The 18,587-nt window shown below is 38.7% G+C and overlaps 3 protein-coding genes across 12 annotated transcripts in view; 2 read left to right on the top strand and 1 right to left on the bottom strand.

Moving 5' to 3' along the window:
* Window positions 1-7,629, bottom strand: part of LOC100712200 (multidrug resistance-associated protein 4) — a 33,738-nt gene extending 26,109 nt beyond the window's left edge. For 5 of the 8 annotated variants that reach the window (XM_019352321.2, XM_025903483.1, XM_019352323.2 and 2 more), the window contains exons 1-14: window positions 7,302-7,569; window positions 6,739-6,849; window positions 3,724-3,844; window positions 3,401-3,625; window positions 3,225-3,314; window positions 2,877-3,040; window positions 2,664-2,789; window positions 2,218-2,467; window positions 2,014-2,121; window positions 1,691-1,780; window positions 1,186-1,377; window positions 967-1,061; window positions 798-884; window positions 624-720 (exon numbers count right to left, since the gene is read on the bottom strand). In XM_019352321.2, the coding sequence (XP_019207866.1) occupies window positions 624-720; window positions 798-884; window positions 967-1,061; window positions 1,186-1,377; window positions 1,691-1,780; window positions 2,014-2,121; window positions 2,218-2,467; window positions 2,664-2,789; window positions 2,877-3,040; window positions 3,225-3,314; window positions 3,401-3,625; window positions 3,724-3,844; window positions 6,739-6,849; window positions 7,302-7,525 (1,980 nt within the window). In that variant the 5' untranslated portion in view covers window positions 7,526-7,569. Of the gene's footprint in view, window positions 1-623; window positions 721-797; window positions 885-966; window positions 1,062-1,185; window positions 1,378-1,690; window positions 1,781-2,013; window positions 2,122-2,217; window positions 2,468-2,663; window positions 2,790-2,876; window positions 3,041-3,224; window positions 3,315-3,400; window positions 3,626-3,723; window positions 3,845-6,738; window positions 6,850-7,301 lie in introns of all 8 variants that reach the window. The other 3 variants (XM_005452860.3, XM_025903482.1, XM_005452859.4) reach the window with 3 other exon arrangements.
* A 1,683-nt stretch (window positions 7,630-9,312) lies between these two features.
* LOC100694337 (claudin-10) lies at window positions 9,313-14,575 on the top strand. 3 transcript variants are annotated; one of them, XM_005452861.4, is made up of 5 exons: window positions 9,313-9,687; window positions 13,225-13,386; window positions 13,462-13,543; window positions 13,632-13,732; window positions 13,845-13,954. In XM_005452861.4, exons 1-5 carry the CDS (start codon window positions 9,336-9,338, stop codon window positions 13,856-13,858), a joined length of 711 nt encoding a protein of 236 aa, XP_005452918.1. In that variant the 5' UTR covers window positions 9,313-9,335; the 3' UTR covers window positions 13,859-13,954. The 3 variants fall into 3 exon arrangements, with proteins under 3 accessions (XP_005452918.1, XP_003447335.2, XP_003447334.1); XM_003447287.5 differs by having other exon boundaries at window positions 9,317-9,687; window positions 13,632-13,736; window positions 13,845-14,575; XM_003447286.4 differs by lacking the exon at window positions 9,313-9,687 and adding an exon at window positions 11,852-12,500 and having other exon boundaries at window positions 13,632-13,736; window positions 13,845-14,575.
* A 354-nt stretch (window positions 14,576-14,929) lies between these two features.
* Window positions 14,930-18,442, top strand: cldn10l2 (claudin 10-like 2). Its single transcript, XM_003447356.4, has 5 exons — window positions 14,930-15,290; window positions 16,760-16,921; window positions 17,008-17,095; window positions 17,232-17,339; window positions 17,430-18,442. Exons 1-5 carry the CDS (start codon window positions 15,059-15,061, stop codon window positions 17,623-17,625), a joined length of 786 nt encoding a protein of 261 aa, XP_003447404.1. The 5' UTR covers window positions 14,930-15,058; the 3' UTR covers window positions 17,626-18,442.
* Window positions 18,443-18,587: the final 145 nt, after the last annotated feature.

Raw genomic sequence — 18,587 nt, 5'->3', positions numbered from 1 at the left:
ATGTAGGCTCAAGAAAATGTACTACTGCTACTATTACCAATAACAAACTCTTAGACAAGGAAATTAACAGTTTTGGCATTTTAACTTAATTTTAACTTATTTTCCTCTAAGTCAAAAAATGGAGCAGAAGTTCATTTTTTTAGGTTGATTTTATTTTTTCTTTGTTTTGAAACATAATAATTTGGGGTATAGAGCTGTTGAAGTTGAACAACTCAGAGATTTTTGCTACTGACCCTGTTGCACATGTTCATCTGGGAGTTCCTTTGCTATAGAGGACAGTAATTAAATCAAGTGTGTAAACTGACTGGCTAAAATTTGCAAAACACAATTTACAGCTAATTGTGCTGATATTTAACACCAAAAAAAGCATGTCATACTTTTTGCGCTTGATACTGACATGAACTTATTCCCCCTGTGGTTAGAAAACAGCCCAACTTTTATAAATCACCCAAAAAATGAAACACAAATGCTATTTTGCCCTGTTTACTAAATCTGGCCCTAAATGCGCTGACACCCTGCCATGTGACTGGATTATTAGATGTTTGCATTCATGAGAAGTTAAATAAGTGCACCTAATAAAGTTGCTGATATTTTATATTTTAAATCAACACTCAAGCTCTCACCTCCTTTAAGACGACGATCTGATCGGCAGCCTTCAGATACTGTAGCTGATGAGTAACCAGGATACGAGGCTTCTTCCTCAGAAGTCCACAAATACACCTGCGGAGAAGAAATAACATGAAAAACTGCCAACTTCTTTTCACAAATAACAGTAAGATGCTGGCAACAGGACTTACTCCTCAAAGAGGTGCCGGCCCACCTCAGCATCCACAGCACTGAGAGGGTCATCAAGCAAATAGATATCTGCATCCTGGTACACTGCTCTAAAAAGACACACACACAGACTTTATCTCTGTCACTGTTACCAAATAAGCCAGCATATTTCTGTATTGTTATCCAGCACACCTTGCTAAGCTGACCCTTGCCTTCTGTCCTCCGCTGAGGTTGGCCCCTCTGTCCCCGACGATCGCCAAGTCGCCACCTGGCAGCAGGTCCATGTCCTGATCAGGGTACAAATGTAACTTTTCCAAACATTCCCATTTGCACCAGTACTGCAAGCCAAAATAGCTCTAACTTTGCTACTAGACTGTATTATTGACAAGCATGCTTCAAGGTGATTCTCACTCTCTTTAGGGCACAGGCTCTCAGTACTCTATCATACTTCTTGAGGTTGAGCTCCTTGCCAAAAAGGATGTTGCTTCGAATTGTACCGGGTAAAATCCATGGTTGCTGAGAAGTGTATGTAAGCTCTCCTTTGACTTTGATAACACCACTTTCCTGACTCAGTTCTCCCAGTATGGCACTGAGGAGCGAGGACTGAAATGCACAAACAAAAAATTTGGTTTAAACTGCAATTTTTACATTTTGGCAAATACCTTTAAAATCGCTTTCTTGCTTAGAGAACTCAGCATGGAACTGAAGCCTAGAGGCCAAGCAAACCTTTTAGTATGTATGTATTAAATAAGCATCATATACTAAAAAGGAAATTTTAGAGGCAGGGTTGCTGCTATGAAATTGGTGGTAAAAGCATCAGATTTTCAGTTAGAAGTATTTAGAGTTACCTAACCCATGTCGGGTTCATGGTCATGTGTGTGCTTCACTAAATCTGAAACTTGACAACAGACCTGACCTTTCCAGCTCCAACAGGTCCAATTACTGCCAGGAGCTGCTCCGATCTCACTGCGAAAGACACGTTCTGCAAAGTTGGAGATTCGAGAGTCTGTAAGAAAAAGTAAGCCAGTTTGAACATCAGTGTGTAGTAAATACACAACAATTTATTTAATCCTTGGTTCACCTACTATACATAGCTCAAAACCACAAATTTGTCTCACAAGCTTCACAGCTGGTGTAGCATAGTGCATAATACTAGCTATGCCTCCAGGGGTCAAAAGATTGCATGCGATACATATTTAGGATAAGAGGGAAAGACGCATTTCCCAAAATGTTTCCTACCTTATTCCAGTAGCATATTAAGTCCTGAATTTTCACCATGCAGTCCTTCTTCTCTGCCACAGGAAGTCCTAGATGCTGAGGAGCAACTTCATCCAGCAGAAGAAATTGCTTACAAGAATAGTAGATTATTTGTTTTAGTTTTTATACAAAGTAATCAGCACACACTACTGGAAAATATATAGCCTCTAACTGTAATATATTTACTTTAATCCTTTCTATGCTGATGAGAGACTCAGAGACCTTCTCTATGGCACAGGGAAAAAAGAGCGTGATGGTGAGTCGCACTGCCCCGTAGAGGGAAACTGCCATGAACACTCTGCTGGCAGACAACGTGTTCCCTGTCAGTACGTAAACGCAGACGGTGACGAAGATGATGACCTTGCTGGCCGCAAAGAAAGACGCCATGTTCAGGCCACGCAGGTAAGAGCTTTTCATGATCTTGGAGATTTCCATTCTGTAGAAAACAAAAGAGGATGGCAGTGTTTGGCACAGTTTTCATTTTATTGCACTTTACAGTAATCTTCCTTCTAACTCACTCTAATATTCATATTACAAAATCTGGAACACGTAATAATTTTACAATATCACAACTGAACCTCTACAGGTAGACATTTGGAGGCTGAATCTGTATATTGCTAGATCAGCTGTACCTTCTGACCTCATCCACCAGCGCACCAAAAGGCTTCTCCCACCCGTACATCTTTATAACTCGGATCCCAGAAATGACTTCACTCATTGTGCGAATTCTCTCATCTGTTAAGACTGCTGTTTCAGCCCTGAGACAAAAACTGAAACTATGGAATCGACGCAACACAACAGTACATGTATGGTATATTTAATGAATCTGACAAAAGACTTCAAACCTGAGTCTTGAGAACAAACGTCCAAACATGGTCTGTACTGGCATCATAAAGAAGAAGACAGCCATTCCCGCGAGACACGACGGGCCGATCGCATACAACAGCAATATTATCACAGACGCTGCTTGCAGGGGGCCGATCCACAGAAAGTGCAAGTATAATGTGACCTGTAAGAAAAGCATAAGCAGCAATATTGCAAAGGTAAAGAGCGTAAGGTCATTTATAATACAAGTCAAAAGAAAAACGTTAACTCAAAGACACAAGAGACACAGACCTACAAAGGCCATAACACTATAGCTTTCAGGAAGGTAGGATTTAAACTGGAAACTGAGTGCAGATATTTTCATTCACCTCATCAAACTTGTTGACATCATTGGATAAGAGGTTCACAATCTGTCCTGTAGTCGTTTTAGCCAGTGCTGAGCTGTTAAGACACAGAGCCTTTGCAGAACAAAGGTGTAGGTTCAATTTACGATGGCAGAATTCAGAGGATGGCATTTATCCTCAGACATATCATAATGACTCGCCTTTCGATAGATCATATGGCACACGGCCACGCGGATCTTCATCCCAGCTCGTTGGACATGGTAGAAATAGAGATGGTGAAGGACAGTCAGACTGATGGTTGAGAGTGAGATGCCTGCAGCATAGATGTACGCCTCAGAGACCGCGGGTGAGTTAGCTGGGTCGTAGCTCTCGAAGTACTCGATCAGCTTCCCAAGTAGCACTGGCTGAATGACTTTGATGACTTCCTGATAGTAAAAGGAATGTAAAACAGAAATGTCAATGTATTTTACATACAAAAGCTTCTCACTTCTTGCTGTGTGCTTTCACTATTACTTTGATATACCTCTATAAAGATGTACGATCCAATGAGCAAGTATGATTTCCAATAGCACTGAATGAGGGCTTTGGTAAGTTTAGGCGGCCGTAGTTCATTTGCTGCCTGTTGAATTTCTTGATTCCAGTACCTTTGAAATGTGCCAGAAAATAGAAAGAAAACCAATTAATACTCCTGATAGGAAGATTTTCAAAGTCAGTAATAGAGCAATGCACTGCTGGTGATTCCCCAATAAAGAAATAAAATCAATTTTTACTTAGCATACTTTAAGAGAAAAGTGAAGGACTATAATTGTTCATTTATACTGCTCATATAGATGTAACTAACCAGGTATGGATCATTATTGTCACTATTATCACTACTGCTGACACATAATATTAACCATAATAAATACAGTACTACATAGTATGAACAGTATGTGGCATACAGTTTTCTAAACACATTGATAGATACTGCATAGCTGTCTGGATTTTACACAAATACATCCTGTCATATCAACCTGAACTATAAACAAAGGTAAAAAGCAGGAGCAGGTTCATGAACCCAGCTGTGGATTTATCCACCATCAGCCTCGGCCCTTTCAAAATGTATTTAACATTGCACAAAAGACTGTTCAATTATTCTTATCCCCTCCAAACAATTCCAACAGAGTTCAACAATTCATTATTTCACAACCAATGTGAATGTAGCCTTGGTGACCTCCCAATAAGGTCCTTATGACCTCCTTACCTTGTCTGGCCCACTTCCCTGCTTATGTTTACTTTCATTTCAAATTATGTCAAGAAGCTAGACAAAAACCACCTTCTGGTCATTCTTACTCTGTGCTTCTATTAGAGTGGTTACTGTAACACCTCTTATTGTTACATACTAAGAATTTGCTCTCAATGCTTAAATTCAGGGCGTTCATCAACCCATCCTTGACATCCATGCCACATCAGGGTTTGTAGTCATTGCCAGTTTCGGTGAAGGATAATGGTAAAGAGAAGCATTGCATTCAGCACTCAACTCACTACTAGTACTCTAAAACACTATATGCACCAGACAAAGCTGTACTGTTTTCCACTAGAAGAATACCCAGCTGTGTAAAAGCCAACCAGAGACTCGTGAAAATCCCCACCACTTCCTGGCACCTCTTTAATTGGACATCACCGATTTATGGGAGGGACTGCCCCCTGTGAGAGTGTTTGGCATTAAGGTTGACATTGTGCTTGGAGGTGAGCCCACCTATATATAGATAGCACTACTTCTCAAACTTCCACATGAGACCAAGCTCCTTACCCACGCTGCTCTTTAGACAAATACTTGACTGTAATGTTAATATAACTGTGTCATCAGAAAAGCTTCAGTGTACCTTGGCATTATTAGATGTTTGTTAGATGCTAATGAAGGGATGAAACACCATTCCTCTAAAATACATGCTAAAGAGAAAGTTCCAGGTTCAATTAAGCTGAGATCTGTTGACTGTGAATTTTTTTTATACTCATTAAATTATTCACTGATCCTTTGAGCACTACGGATGCTCATTGTGGAAAAGACCATTCCCATCAGGATAGCCTAAGACGATCACTTAGATTAACCCTTCCCTCTGCAGGTAAGTAAACCAAGCCAGGAAAATCCCAGATCCCCTGAATGCAAGGTAAAACATTTAGGTCAGTGCATTTGTCTCGGGCAACAGCAGACATACCCTCTGTCAAGAATATTTAACCATATCCCCTTATTTCTCATCTCTGCAGACCAGTGCTTATGGATTCTGCACCGCTTAACCCTCAGATTTATAGATTTCTGCACTGCAACTTTAGAAAACACTGTTTGCAGACTGTTTTTCAAACGCAGTGTGATCCTGTATTGACATTCTCAGTCTTCTGAGGAACACCTGCTCAGGTGCTTTATTTTATGTATCACACTAACGCTTAAACATCTGCGGCCTTCAAAAGAGTGCTGTCAACCATAATTTCCAGCCCTGTTAGCTCACATCCTTCCCATAGATCGTTAGCAAAACCACGCTGTAACTCTTAGTTTTGTATACATGCACATAGACTTGCATCAAGTAAGAGAATTCTTGATAGGGGTAGCTCTCACAAGAGTTAGCAAGATCAGTGTGGGGTTAGCCCCTGCCCTCAGAACAGTTTGAAAACTGCCATCTAAATATAGATGGGCTCATATCCAAGCACACTTCTGATGCCAGACTTCGTCAAAGCGGGCAGCCTCTCCCCCTGCACATGAGATGTTCATATTGTGATGGAGACATTCATATGCCTCTCCACACACACAGGGATTTTAGCAGTGGTGAAGGGTGTCATTTCAATACAACTGGTGCTTCCCATGAGTGTGCAGCTCTAGCTTCAACATATAGTAGTTCAGAGTACTGGAAGTGAACAAAGTCCTGAATGCCAAATGCTGACATTTGTGCAGAAAATAATTTGTAGTGAGTGTTACCATAAGCTGGATGTTTCTACAGTTTTAAGCTGACATTTTCACTGTCATTTCCACAATCGCTGACGCTGGCAGCAAGAATGGCCTGAAGGTGGTTTGTGTCTGGCCTTTTTAAAAGCTCTGAAATGGAAGTGAACACCAGCAGGGAAGTGGGTCAGTCAAGGTAAAGAGGTCACAAGGGCCTAGTTGACACTGGCAGGCCACAAAAGCTGAAACGGCAGTGTTTGTAAAACCCACTCCATGAAGAGTTGCTCAGAGAGGACAAGCATGATAGAACGGCCTTTTGTGCTATCTAATAAAATGTCACAGGATACAGTAACGGAGAATAAACCAACAATGATGGCAAATCTGAATGCGAGTTTTGTTCATGACCCTGGTCCTGTGCTGTAAAACTCGGCCTGATATGAAAGCGGGAATTGTTGAAAAGTCGGAACAGTTGTCTGAATCAGTGTCTGAATTTATGAATTTATAACTGAGACTATTCAGTTAGTACTTTGCATAGCTTGACCTTCAGTGGAATCACTGTTAAAAAACAAAACAAAACCGTTTATTACAATGTCAGTACAATCAGACTTAATAAATTTAAGCCACCTCTGTAGCTCCTCTCCAAGTCGATCAGATGCATCCTCCGGGAGAACTTTGTACATGTCATCTTCTTGCAGCTTCCTTCTGTATCCAATTCTGAACAAGGGATTTAGCCAACTAAAGGAAAAGTAAACAAAAGCAACTTTTTTAGGTATATTTTGTTTTATTTTGTTTAATTTTTAAAGTCATAAGTAAGTCACAGTACTTTTTTTAACCACACCACAATTATGCTTTTTAATACACATATATTGTCCTAGTTTAAATAGCTGCATGTTTATAGTACATACATAATGTAAATGAAATGGGTTAATTAAAGAAATGAATGCTAATTCTCCTTTATTACACATTACTTGTCATTCTTGCATCACTGGCATTTCAACTTTGCAGCACTTTACTCTAGAACAACTCTTATTTTCAAAACCACTTTAACAAACTTCTCTCGGTAACAGTATGGTTTATTCAAGGGACGGACCATGGACAGGCCTCACTGGGTGGTCACAAACTGTCAGACAGGAGAGCTCTTCACTCGGTTAATGTCACAGAAAGCAGTGTGAGGCCGGTTTTCTTACCAGAAGAAAATCTTGGAGAGAAGATTAGCTGAAGCCGACGGATTATCCTTCGCCTCCTTCCGCAGAGGTTCCATCGCCCCAACAGTAAAAGCAACCTGGAGACAGTCTCTGCCTGCTGTGTGGCAGAGGGGGTGTCGATAAACACTGAGAAGTGGAAACACTGACTGAGCAGCTGAGCAGCTGGGGTAGACTCCGAGTACTGTCAATACTACACCTACCGACATCCAGCACGGGATTATCCCAGGTGGGTGTCAACTGACTTGGCTGCAATGAGTTTGGACGCTGCGTGGCCCCGCCCACTGTATGCAGATTGGCTGATACAAGAGTCCATTACAAGGCTCCTTACACTGCATCACAAACACAAACATCAGAAACATTTTTCTTTGCTGTCTGTTTCAGATTCCAAGAGGGAATGGTGTCGTGTTGTGCCTGTATATTGTAGTAAATAGAATAATGTATCGCTCAATAGTGGAGATCATCGAGCCATTGTGTATGATGATCTTTAATAACTAAAAACTCTGCTTCATGAGTCTACAGTGCACGCATTAAATAGTCAATAACGGAAAACACTGGGAGGAAGTATTGTAGGCCTACTTTAATACATTTTTAAATACTCTACTTGAGTACACACAACATATTTATAGTTATTCGACAGCTGCAGCAACGTTTTAGACTCACAATTCTGTTGTGGACCTCTGTTCTGTTTTCACATAATAGGTTGGAGTGATATACTGTATCTTTCAGTTATTTCTAAGATACGTTTTCTCAAATGCACAAGTGTGACAAGCTAGAAAATACAGACTCTAAGAAGTGACTACAGTAAACAGAGATGTCCACTTCAAAAGTCTCATGGTCACTGTGGCTTAAGAGGTGCAGCGGGTTGTTAACTTATCAGAAGGTCGGTGGCCTGAATCAGCTCCTTGAGTGTCCTTCAGTATCTAAATGTCCTCTGGCAGAGTGCTGAACCATGAGTTGTTTCTGATGCATCCAACAGAGTGTGAGAGTGTTAAGTTAAAAGCAAAAAGGTGCCTATGCGGATGAGGCTTGTAGCAACAAAGCACTTTGAGTGCTCAAATTAACTAGAAAAGTGCTCTAGTAGGTCTCAGTCCATCTCAGTTTTATCTAAACTATTTATAAAATTATATTAATGCAATACAAGAGCAAAAATTAGGGAAAGTGCCAGGCCTTTGTGTGTGTTGTTTTCCAGTTCTACTGATCATTTTACAGCCCCTCTTATTTATCTGGTAATCATTTGGCAAGGGACAGCCTCAGCTAGACTGAAATTTCTAACCGCATATAAAGCATATAAAACACGCTCCAACTTTAGCAGCTGAAACATGCAGTAAAAACATGCTGCGCAGAATTTGTGTTTTTATTTGATATTTTAAAAGCATTTGTTGATAATATGCACTTTAATTATAGTAGGTATCTGCATACTTCAGTAGTCATTTACACTGCTCATGCAATGAAGGTGGGACTGGTAACAGCTGATAAAAGGGCAACACTGGGCACAGTTTTGTGCTGACTGTTGTTATTATTGGCTCGTCTGACTTCCAGAGGGAAGCTTTAATCTGACTCTTATCTCAACATGACTCGGCAAGAGTAGCTTTGTTCCTGAACTGTTAACCAATAAGTTGATTTAGTATCGATTGACTACAGGAATTAACACAAATCAGTTTTTTTTCTCTTTTTCAGTTTTAGATAAGTCTGACTTCTCTTGAGTGAAACTAGGAGACATGACAAACAACATACATGTTAATATGAGCTTGCAAATCATTACACATTCAGTTGCTAAATATATGTGTGCACAAATAGATGAACCAGTAACTGGACTTTGTCACTTTGACTCTCATTTTTTTAGGATTACTGATTACTCTTTTATTATTTTTTATGTTAATGTGATACATGAATTTTTAGTTGAAAACTTGGACAAACAAAATGAGCCTTCCCCAGAGTCACTTTCAAACTGTAATGCTTAACTGCCCGCTCAGGATTCCTTTACTATTTCACTTTCAGTCCACCCCTCAGCTCTGGATGTGCAGGCAAGATGTCTTGTCTGTTAATCATCTCAGTGAAACACATGTCCACGCTGTAATTTGTTCACCTGAGGGGATTTTTATTTCTTCTTTCTCGAGTCTGCTAAAAGACTACTTACATAGCTTAACCCAACAAATGTCAGGCTTGCAGATTTTGGCGTTTCTCAGTGGTGTAGCTGGGTTAGGAGCCACTATCGGTGCCACAGTGTCCAATGAATGGAGGGCCACCAGCCGGGCTTCCTCGGTCATCACAGCAACGTGGGTGCTCCAGGGTCTGTGGAACAACTGTGCTGGAAATGCCATTGGATCTCTGCACTGCAGACCACATCATACTATCTTACAGCTAGAAGGTAAGTTCAGAAATCTTTTATTTCCCAAGCAGCCAGAACATCTACGTTTATGGTTAAATAACACATGCATTATGTTGATAATCCATCTTTTGCGCTACAAATTTATGGTAAGGTACATACTGTGGAATTGCTTCATTAAATATTCTTGATGTGTGGTGACTAAGTGAAACAAAAGTGTCACTTTTTGTCTATCGGCAAATCTATCGGCACAGCCGTCTTTCAAAGGTCAAATTAAAAATTAATTTGAAATGTATTTTTTATTGGAATTTTTTTTCTTTTATTATTTCTGTTACTAACATTTTTTTTAGCCACAAGTACAGTTGATTGATTTCGATTAAAATGGATCCTTAATACTAAGCAATCAAACAATGAATTCATTTAACAATTTGCATTTCAGAGACAGATTGTGGCAAATTTGCAAATGTGTAATCTTCTTTGTTGTAAATGTCAAACTAAGTGTTTCTGGATTCCAGGTACACGGGAAATAACCCAAGACATGTCTGCACTAACAGGCCAGAAAGACAGAAAATGGCATTATAGGTCTAAAATAAGTATAAAATACTAAAATAAAATAAACTAACGAATATGCTTTACTTACCCTCAGATCTCACAATGGGAAGAAACAAAAAAAAAATGCAAAGAAAATGCATTTAAGTTTTGGCCATCTAAAACATACCACAATTAATCATGTTTAATGCTTTTTGGTTGGTTTGTTTGCCGCATATTATCAGTCTGTGTTATTTCATATTTGTTTTTCCATATTCTACAAAATTGCACCAAAAAAAAAAATCCTGGAAAGGTTGGGTGTGGAAAAAAAACCTCTGGATTTTTACCAAAGAGTTAAATTTTTAATTTCGCATGTGTAAGGCACCTACTTTAAGAATGTCATGAATATCTGTGAGTTGTGTTGTTAACTATATTAAATAGATTCTCAAGTAAGCCTTTATGTAAATTCTGTAAATCCTCCTTTATAGTTACGTGGTGATCTCTTTCCCTTCATCTCAGCAAATTTTATCTGAAATTGTTTGTGGTGTCTGTGATCTTGACCTGATATTCACATTTCCCTTTAACTGTTGGTTTTGCTCACAATTTGGAGAGTGTGTATAGTGACTTTAAAGGACTTTGATCTCTTCTTTTTTTAGTTGTAGTTTTCCTGATTTTTGGCAGAATCAGCTCTTTTTTTAAAATTTATATGACACAAAATGTAACAGTACACCAATAATTTAAGAAAGGCTATCATTCAAATTCCAGCAGAGTCATTTTTCCTTTTTTGCAATGCTAAATATTTGAAATCTAGTGGTTGACAAGGTGCTTAAGAGCTCCATCTGATGGTGGGAGATACTTCAGTATACAGCCACCAGGTGGAGCTGTGATTCACATGCTGAATTCATTTGCTGTTATGCGAAATCCCCATGTTGGCCTTTGTCAAAGACACCTTAATCGTCCTTTTATTTATCTCCTATAAACACATTTCTGTTGACTCAAGGGACATTTCTCTGAGCTAAGACATTAGAGTGAATGGCATGTTGTTAATAAGTTATCTAAATCCGGCTGTTTTAAGTGCATGAGGAAGTTGTGGTAACTCTGTTGCGCATTAATCACGACTTGCCAGTGCAAGGTGACAAATAGAAGGTATGTCTTAAAATGTGTGTTTGTATTTATTCAGTTCAATTCAGTTTTATTTATACAGTGCCAGGTCACAACAACAGTCGCCTCAAGGCGCTTTATATTGTAAGGTAGACCCTACAATAATACATACAGGGAAAAACCCAACAATCATACGACCCGCTATTATACGACAGTGGGAAGGAAAAACTCCCTTTTGACAGGAAGAAACCTCCGTCAGAACCAGGCTCAGGGAGGGGCGGCCATTTGTCGCGACTGGTTGGGGTGAGAGAAGGAAGACAGGACAAAAGACATGCTGTGGAAGAGAGCCAGAGATTAATAACAAGTATGATTCAGTGCAGAGAGGTCTATTAACACATAGTGAGTGAGAAAAGTGACTGAAGAAGAAATACTCCCATTCCCCAGCAGCCTACACCTATTGCAGCAAAACTAAGGATTCGGGGTCACCTGGTCCAGCCCTAACTATATGCTTTAGCAAAAAGGAACATTTTAAGCCTAATCTTAAAGGAAGGAAAAACTACCTTTTAACAGGAAGAAACCTCCAGCAGAACCATATGTCCATATGTGGACTGTCCACTGCAGTCCACATAAATTACACACATACATGCAGCTACCCAGAAACTGTGCTAGAGTATGTGTGCTAAGCTTAATTTTAAACCCCTTTTGTGAGATCATCACAGTTCAACTTTTCAGGTCTCTCAGTCACCAACAGCAGGACTGCGAGTCACAGTGACGTGTACTGTGGGTGGAAAACACTATAAAGGACCACTGGCCACCTGTTGAAGTTTAAGGCCAAACTCCTCCCTTCCCAATATAACAGTCCACAACACATTAACTGTAATCACTGCCTATCCATTGAACCTACTTGTGCCGAGAGCCTAGATACATTTTCAACAAGTCTCAGGGAAGCATTCGTCCATTTCGTCCATTGCCAGCTACAGTAAAGTGAAGGGTTCTTCTCAGCATTATGAGTAGCATGTTTCAGGAGATTGTTGCCTTTTTTTTCTCTACTGCTGGTTGGATACTGGAGTCTTCTACCTTGCCGACTGACTACTGGAAGGTGTCTTCAGATGATGGATCAGTCATTACCACAGCTTCCTTCTGGTCGAATCTTTGGAAGACCTGTGTGACTGATTCAACGGGAGTATCCAACTGCAAAGAATTTATCTCGATGCTGGCACTGGATGGTCAGCTCTTTTCTGTTCTTATTATACACCTATCATTTATCTTGGATTTTACTAGTATGCTGGATTATTTTAAACCATTGGTCTCAACTTCTGTTTATTTATCTATTGTTAGTGTGTATGTATATGCTTGTATGGTTAATTAATACCATAGTATATGATAACATCTTAAGACTTTTCAAATGCTCTTTTAACCTAGTTTTCTGTGTTTTTATTGATACTTTCTCATTTTCCTTGGTTCTTAATGTGGTTAAACCTCTGCTCTGTTTATCTTTAAATCATTTTTTGAAAATTCAGGTTGAAACTTATTGCCTCATTGGAATAATAGAAACTCTAATGCCAGTCTCCAACTCAATTACCGTCTAATATGTCAATGTTTAGCCTTAGTTCTCGGGACTTGAAAACAATAAAGAAGATTTACTGGGAACCTCAGGTAGTTTTGTTCACGGCTGACTAGTTTCAGTGGTTAGCTTCCAAGGTAATGTTTGCCTCGAAATTACATTTCAATGCCATTTTTTTCACCCAAACAAGCAGACACACTAACACAAAGTAGCAGAAACCACTTAAGGTTACTCATGACAAATTGTTTTTCTTACTTTATGTGTTAAGTTGGCCACAAGGTCAGTAGCTCATTGACCTTGTGGTCCAGACCACAAAAAAGAAGCATAGTGCAAAAAGACTCTTGTGGTTGCATTTAAGTAGTAAGATTTTTGTTTTATGCCTGTAGGTTACATCATAGCTTGCAGGGCACTCATGATTTCCGCCGTCATTCTGGGCTTTTTCGGCTCTATATTTGCCCTCGTGGGAATGAAGTGCACAAAAATTGGAGGATCTGACAAAAACAAAGCGAGGATTGCCTGTTTTGCCGGTGTGCATTTCATTCTTAGTGGTAAGTATAGATGAACCATTTGAGCAAGAGCACATTCGGCAGTTTAAGATAATTAACATTTCCCTTTTTACTCAGGCCTGTGCTCACTCTCATCCTGCTCCATCTATGCGCACCGGATAACATCAGAATTTTTTGATCCAATGTTTATCTCGCAAAAGTAAGGAGCATGTTTTCCTTACAGAGTCTTTTAATGTTACTTGACTTATTAATAAACATTACCATTAAGTATTACTGTTTGTGTCTAGGTATGAACTTGGAGCTGCTCTCTTTATTGGCTGGGGTGGATCTGTCCTCTGTATTCTCGGGGGCACCATGTTATGCTTCTCCATTGCAGGTTCTTTTACCAGTAGGTTAGTGTGAGCTAAGACTTACGCATTAGCACATTTTACAGGCCACTGTTTGTTGAATTATATTGGTTTTTGGCATGTAAAAATGAAGCTATGTCTTTTCCTTCACAGCAAAAGAGAGGTAAACTATATCTACAGAGGCGCTGCCTCACATTCTCGTATCTCCTCCTACCCAAAAGGGCAGGCGAAGTCTGTAAATCAGAGGCTAACTCCAGACAACAGCACCTCCTCCAGGATCCAGCACTTTGATAAGAATGTTTATGTGTGACAAATGTGAATACACTTTTGGTTAAAGCCACGGGTGGGTACTAGAAGATATATTAATTGTTAATTATAGCACACTTTATAACAGCTGAATGTACTGATATTGATTCATATGTCACCAGGAAATCAGTGTCAAATCCTTACATGTTTTTTGAAGGTGGATCTTTTTATGATACAGTTTACTCTCTGGAGTTGGGGGAATCAATAAATCAAAAACATTTGGCCCAGAACGGGGATTTCGAATCAAATGCTTGCATCATTTTCTATTTTTGGAGCTTTTTTTTATGGCGATGAGCACGTTCTGTTTATGTACAAAATTGGTTTTGTTGTCTTTAGCTGTATGTAGCTTCTGCGTGTCTGTCATTAATCTGTAATGACAGCAATTAAAATGATGACAGACACCCATTTTATCTTGTTGAATATGACATAACCATAAACAACTTTTGTAATGTGCAAACTTGTAGAGGGTAAAAAAACATGGTGAAATGTTTAGTGAATTATGAGCATTCTTTGTTCCTTAGCACATAGCTCTGTTTAGTTAAAACATGTTAAAGTAAATACAACTAAGTTGCAGCAAATTCTGTGTCTGTGGGGTTTTTTTGTGTTTGTTTGTTTTTTGTTTTTTGGTTTTTTTTAAGTGATTACCTCAGGTCAACAGAGTATTATTATGGGCTATTCTGTTGTTTTCTCTTACTGTCATCTTCCCTTTCCTATTCAAATTATGTGCTAATATGCTAAAGAAATGAGCAAGGTGCTAACATGATGAGGTCTTTTAAGTACATCTAAATATTGCTACAGCAATAATCAATACAGTCGCATGAAATATCTAAAGGAGAAGGTATTCATCCAAAAAGTTTACAGTAAACACAGCATGAAGTGGTACAGAGCCCTCATCAACATAAGACACTTATGACGTAGTTAAATAGACACCCGGGCCACATTTTACTTGAATCTAGAGCAGTAGAACAGTTAGTGAGCCAGAGTAGACGTCAATAGATTTTCTTCTTCTACGGTCAGCACAATCCATTAAACCTGCATTAGCAGGCTTCTTGATTTCCACAATGAGAAAACGTCTGATCCAAATATCTGGCTTCTTGATTTCATCGCTGGGATGGTTGTTTGTGCTCTGCACCATGGCAATGGACTATTGGAGGATTACCAAACTCGGAGGGCAAGGCGGCTCGTTCATCATCAAAGTGGCCTGGTACTGGTCCAACCTGTGGAGCGACTGTTACACAGATTCTGCGGCTGTGACCAACTGTAGAGACTACCCAGTGCTCTGGAATGTTGCTTGTATGTTGCATTTGCCTCACCAATAATTTTTATATAGATTATACAGTCAGGTGATCAGTCATTAGTAATTTTTTTAAAGTCTCATTCTTCAAATAATTGCGCTCCTGACTATAATTCTGTCTGTTAATCTGTCACTTTGAATAGTATAGCCTAGTTTTGCAATGCTATTGATTAACAAGTAGAGCATGCTGTTGTTCTGGATCCATATTAAAAGTTGCGTTGACTTTGCACCAGTTCCTAAAAGTGATACTATAACTCATTCGAGAAAAAAAGGTCAGATATTTGGGAATTTATAGAAACGTCTATAAAATACCCTTCAGACTTGCTTTAATATACTTAACCTTTATTTGCTAATGCTAACTTTGAATATATAAAAAATAAGAGCTTTCTCAGTGAGCTCACTTTATGACTTGGCTCAAGACGCTCAAAAAAGAAATAGCCCCCCCCCGCAAAAAAAGCAACCAAACTGAAACAAACAAAAGACCAACAAACAAATAAAACAACAACCAAGAACAAAATACAAAATAAAAACAGCACAGGTTACGGTATACATTCCCAAATTTAGTTACATATTTTCCATTACCTTACTCTCCCTCCACCTTCTCAACTTCCCCATTTTTTAATAGCTCCAGAAACATCTTCCAAATGTCAAAAAATTCTGAAGATCTTTTCCTAAATACACAGGTCAGTTTCTCAAGAACTAAACTTGATGTTACATTGTTTAACCATTGGTTGAAAGAGGGGCCACCAACATTCTTCCAGCATACTGCACTACACCGTTTGGCCTGGAGTAAGTAAAGGTCAACCATCTTCCTCTCTGTATGAGCTAAATTACAGTCATCTGGATAAATGCCTAAAATACAGACCTTAAGACTTAACACTATATTTTAACACTGAGAACCAAAACTTTTGAATCTTTTACGTACACCCAAATTAAGGTGTTTCCATATTCCTTAAGTCAGTTGATTGAAGGTCATGGTCTCCCCATGACCATGTATCAGATAGGCAGAAGAAAATGGATGGTTGGATGGATTCAACAAAATATATAACGTACCCTGATGGGTTTAAAAATATTCTTATTGCGTCTATAAATTCAATCTTCAAATATTTTGGACTTTATGAAGACTGCTAAAGAATACTTACTTAAAAGAGATCATCTTTTGTACAATATTCTTCAACCATATCCAAAAGAGGGATTTATTCATATTTTTATTGACTCCCAGATTCAATGAAATAAAAAGACTGGGTGCAGCATTATGTCATCCAAGCATCACCAAGCATCTGCTGATTGAATCTTTACAAATCTGAGAAAACATGGCAGAAACCGTTGTAGATCACAATCTCTGCACTGCATAGCTGTTTTTATAGCTGTTTTATTTATACTGGTCTGATTTGATTCTCATATCAACCCCTTGTTGTTTTTTATTTTTCTCATTTTCTCCTTTCTGAACTCTTTTTGATTTGAACAGATTACGTCCAGGCAGTGAGAGGATTGCTAATGTGCGGGTTAACAATTGGATTCTTTGCTGTAGTGTGCTGCTTTGTTGGGATGGAGTGCACTTATATCGGCGGATCTGACAAAACCAAGGACAAAGTGCTCTTTGCAGGAGCGGTGCTTCATTTTGTTGGTGGTAAGCTTTGAACGTACGCCGTGCTTCTCTCTGTAAATGTTTTGCCATCATTTTTTTCCTCTGTTCACTGAAACCTCTCCACGCAGGTATGTCAGACATTGCTGCCTACTGCTTATACATCAACAGAATTGCCAGAACAGCTTTTGCTCGAAGGGTCGCATCAGGAGTTTTGCGGTACTGTTTTTCCACTCCATACACCATTTTACATAAAATCTTTTCAAATTATAGACATATCTGCTATAAATTTTGCAGTAACTTATATTATTTAAATGATGTCATGATTTTCTCCTTGTCCTTTCACTTCTTCCAGATATGAATTAGGACCTCCAGTTTTTCTAGGATTGGCAGGATGCTTTTTCATCCTAGTCGGGGCTGTTCTTTATGCTGTGACAGTGTATAAAGTAATCCGCAGAGGAAGGTACCTAAATTATTCCACTTTAATCCCTTTTCTTGTCTCTACTACCACTACATCATATAATTAACATCATCAATGTTTTGAATTTTACAGCAGAGTAGTACAAGCCGATGATGCTCACACGTACATGGCGCCTCCATCCAGAGGAAGAACCATTTATTCCGGATACTACAAACCCTCCAAGCTGAATGGGTCTAACTATATGGGCTCAGGACGATCAAGCGCCCAACTTTCAAAGCTCTCTCAGGCAACACCAACGAAACCCTCAGACAGAGATGCATTTGTCTAGTTGGTCTGTTTTAACTCAAACAGACACTGCAATAGTTAAACTTGTAGATAGGAGGAAAGTAATTTTTTGTCATGTTTTGTTTCCTTTAGATTGGCTCATACTCAGTCATATTCACCTCATGAATAAAACAGATGTGCAGTCTTAGTCTTGTGTTTGTACCAGTAGTTGTCACAGTCTTGTGTTTACACTTATGTTATAATTGCTGTGATTTAACCAAAATCATTTTCTGTCATTAAGAATCTCACTGAAACACCTATGATGATGAACTGATGTATATATCAATTAACATATCAATATCACTTTGATCACCACTACATGCTCAGATTAAACCTTCAATAAAGATGTCCAATATTTTATTGGCAAAATCACACCTTTATAAAGATATTAGTGCAATTATTATGCATTTCATCCAAAGAAATGATGTCTTCTCCTTGTTTTATGTGTAAAGTGAGAACTTAATGGGGCACAAAACTAAAACTATTCTTGTCAGGAGACTGAGTATCAACAACAGCCACGCTGACGAAAATGATTTTTCCAAAACACAAACAGTTGCAGTCTGAGGCATAACATGTTATGGTGTTCTCTTGTAGTTGTGTGTCTGTGTTTAAGTGTGTATAAAGGGGACTTGGAGAATTTTAAAAAAAACCAGATGAAAGATAGAGGGCTTATAACTTGCATGGAAAACAATGGCCACAGTGTTCATGGTCATGTGCAAACCTGTGTATTTATACAGAGGTCAACAGATGAAAAGTGGCACTGTACAAGATTTTAAACTTTATTTTGAATGGCTTAAATAAATGTTCTCTGAATGAGAAAACTTCTATTTTGACTCCTTATTTGATTATATAAACAACAGCATCATCCTGCAAGCTATTTGACTTCAAAATATAATTAAAAAATGAATGTATAAATTACATTATTAATCATAGCTGTTAATTAATTAATGTGTATATTACTTGAAT

Source organism: Oreochromis niloticus, linkage group LG16 (genome assembly GCF_001858045.2).
Source record: "Oreochromis niloticus isolate F11D_XX linkage group LG16, O_niloticus_UMD_NMBU, whole genome shotgun sequence".
NCBI classification, from domain to species: domain Eukaryota; kingdom Metazoa; phylum Chordata; class Actinopteri; order Cichliformes; family Cichlidae; genus Oreochromis; species Oreochromis niloticus.
Note: the sequence above shows the minus strand (reverse complement) of the source record. Positions and strands in the feature narration are given on the sequence as shown.

Excerpts from the sequence above, each read along its gene's own strand:
- LOC100694337 (XM_003447287.5), top strand. The coding sequence starts at position 9,336 with ATGTGCAGGCAAGATGTCTTGTCTGTTAATCATCTCAGTGAAACACAT. Across the intron at positions 9,688-13,224 it reads TACTATCTTACAGCTAGAAG|GTTACATCATAGCTTGCAGG; the intron begins GTAAGTTCAGAA and ends TTATGCCTGTAG. Across the intron at positions 13,737-13,844 it reads GCAGGTTCTTTTACCAGTAG|CAAAAGAGAGGTAAACTATA; the intron begins GTTAGTGTGAGC and ends TTTCCTTCACAG.
- cldn10l2 (XM_003447356.4), top strand. The coding sequence starts at position 15,059 with ATGAGAAAACGTCTGATCCAAATATCTGGCTTCTTGATTTCATCGCTG. Across the intron at positions 15,291-16,759 it reads AGTGCTCTGGAATGTTGCTT|ATTACGTCCAGGCAGTGAGA; the intron begins GTATGTTGCATT and ends TGATTTGAACAG. Across the intron at positions 16,922-17,007 it reads GGTGCTTCATTTTGTTGGTG|GTATGTCAGACATTGCTGCC; the intron begins GTAAGCTTTGAA and ends CTCTCCACGCAG.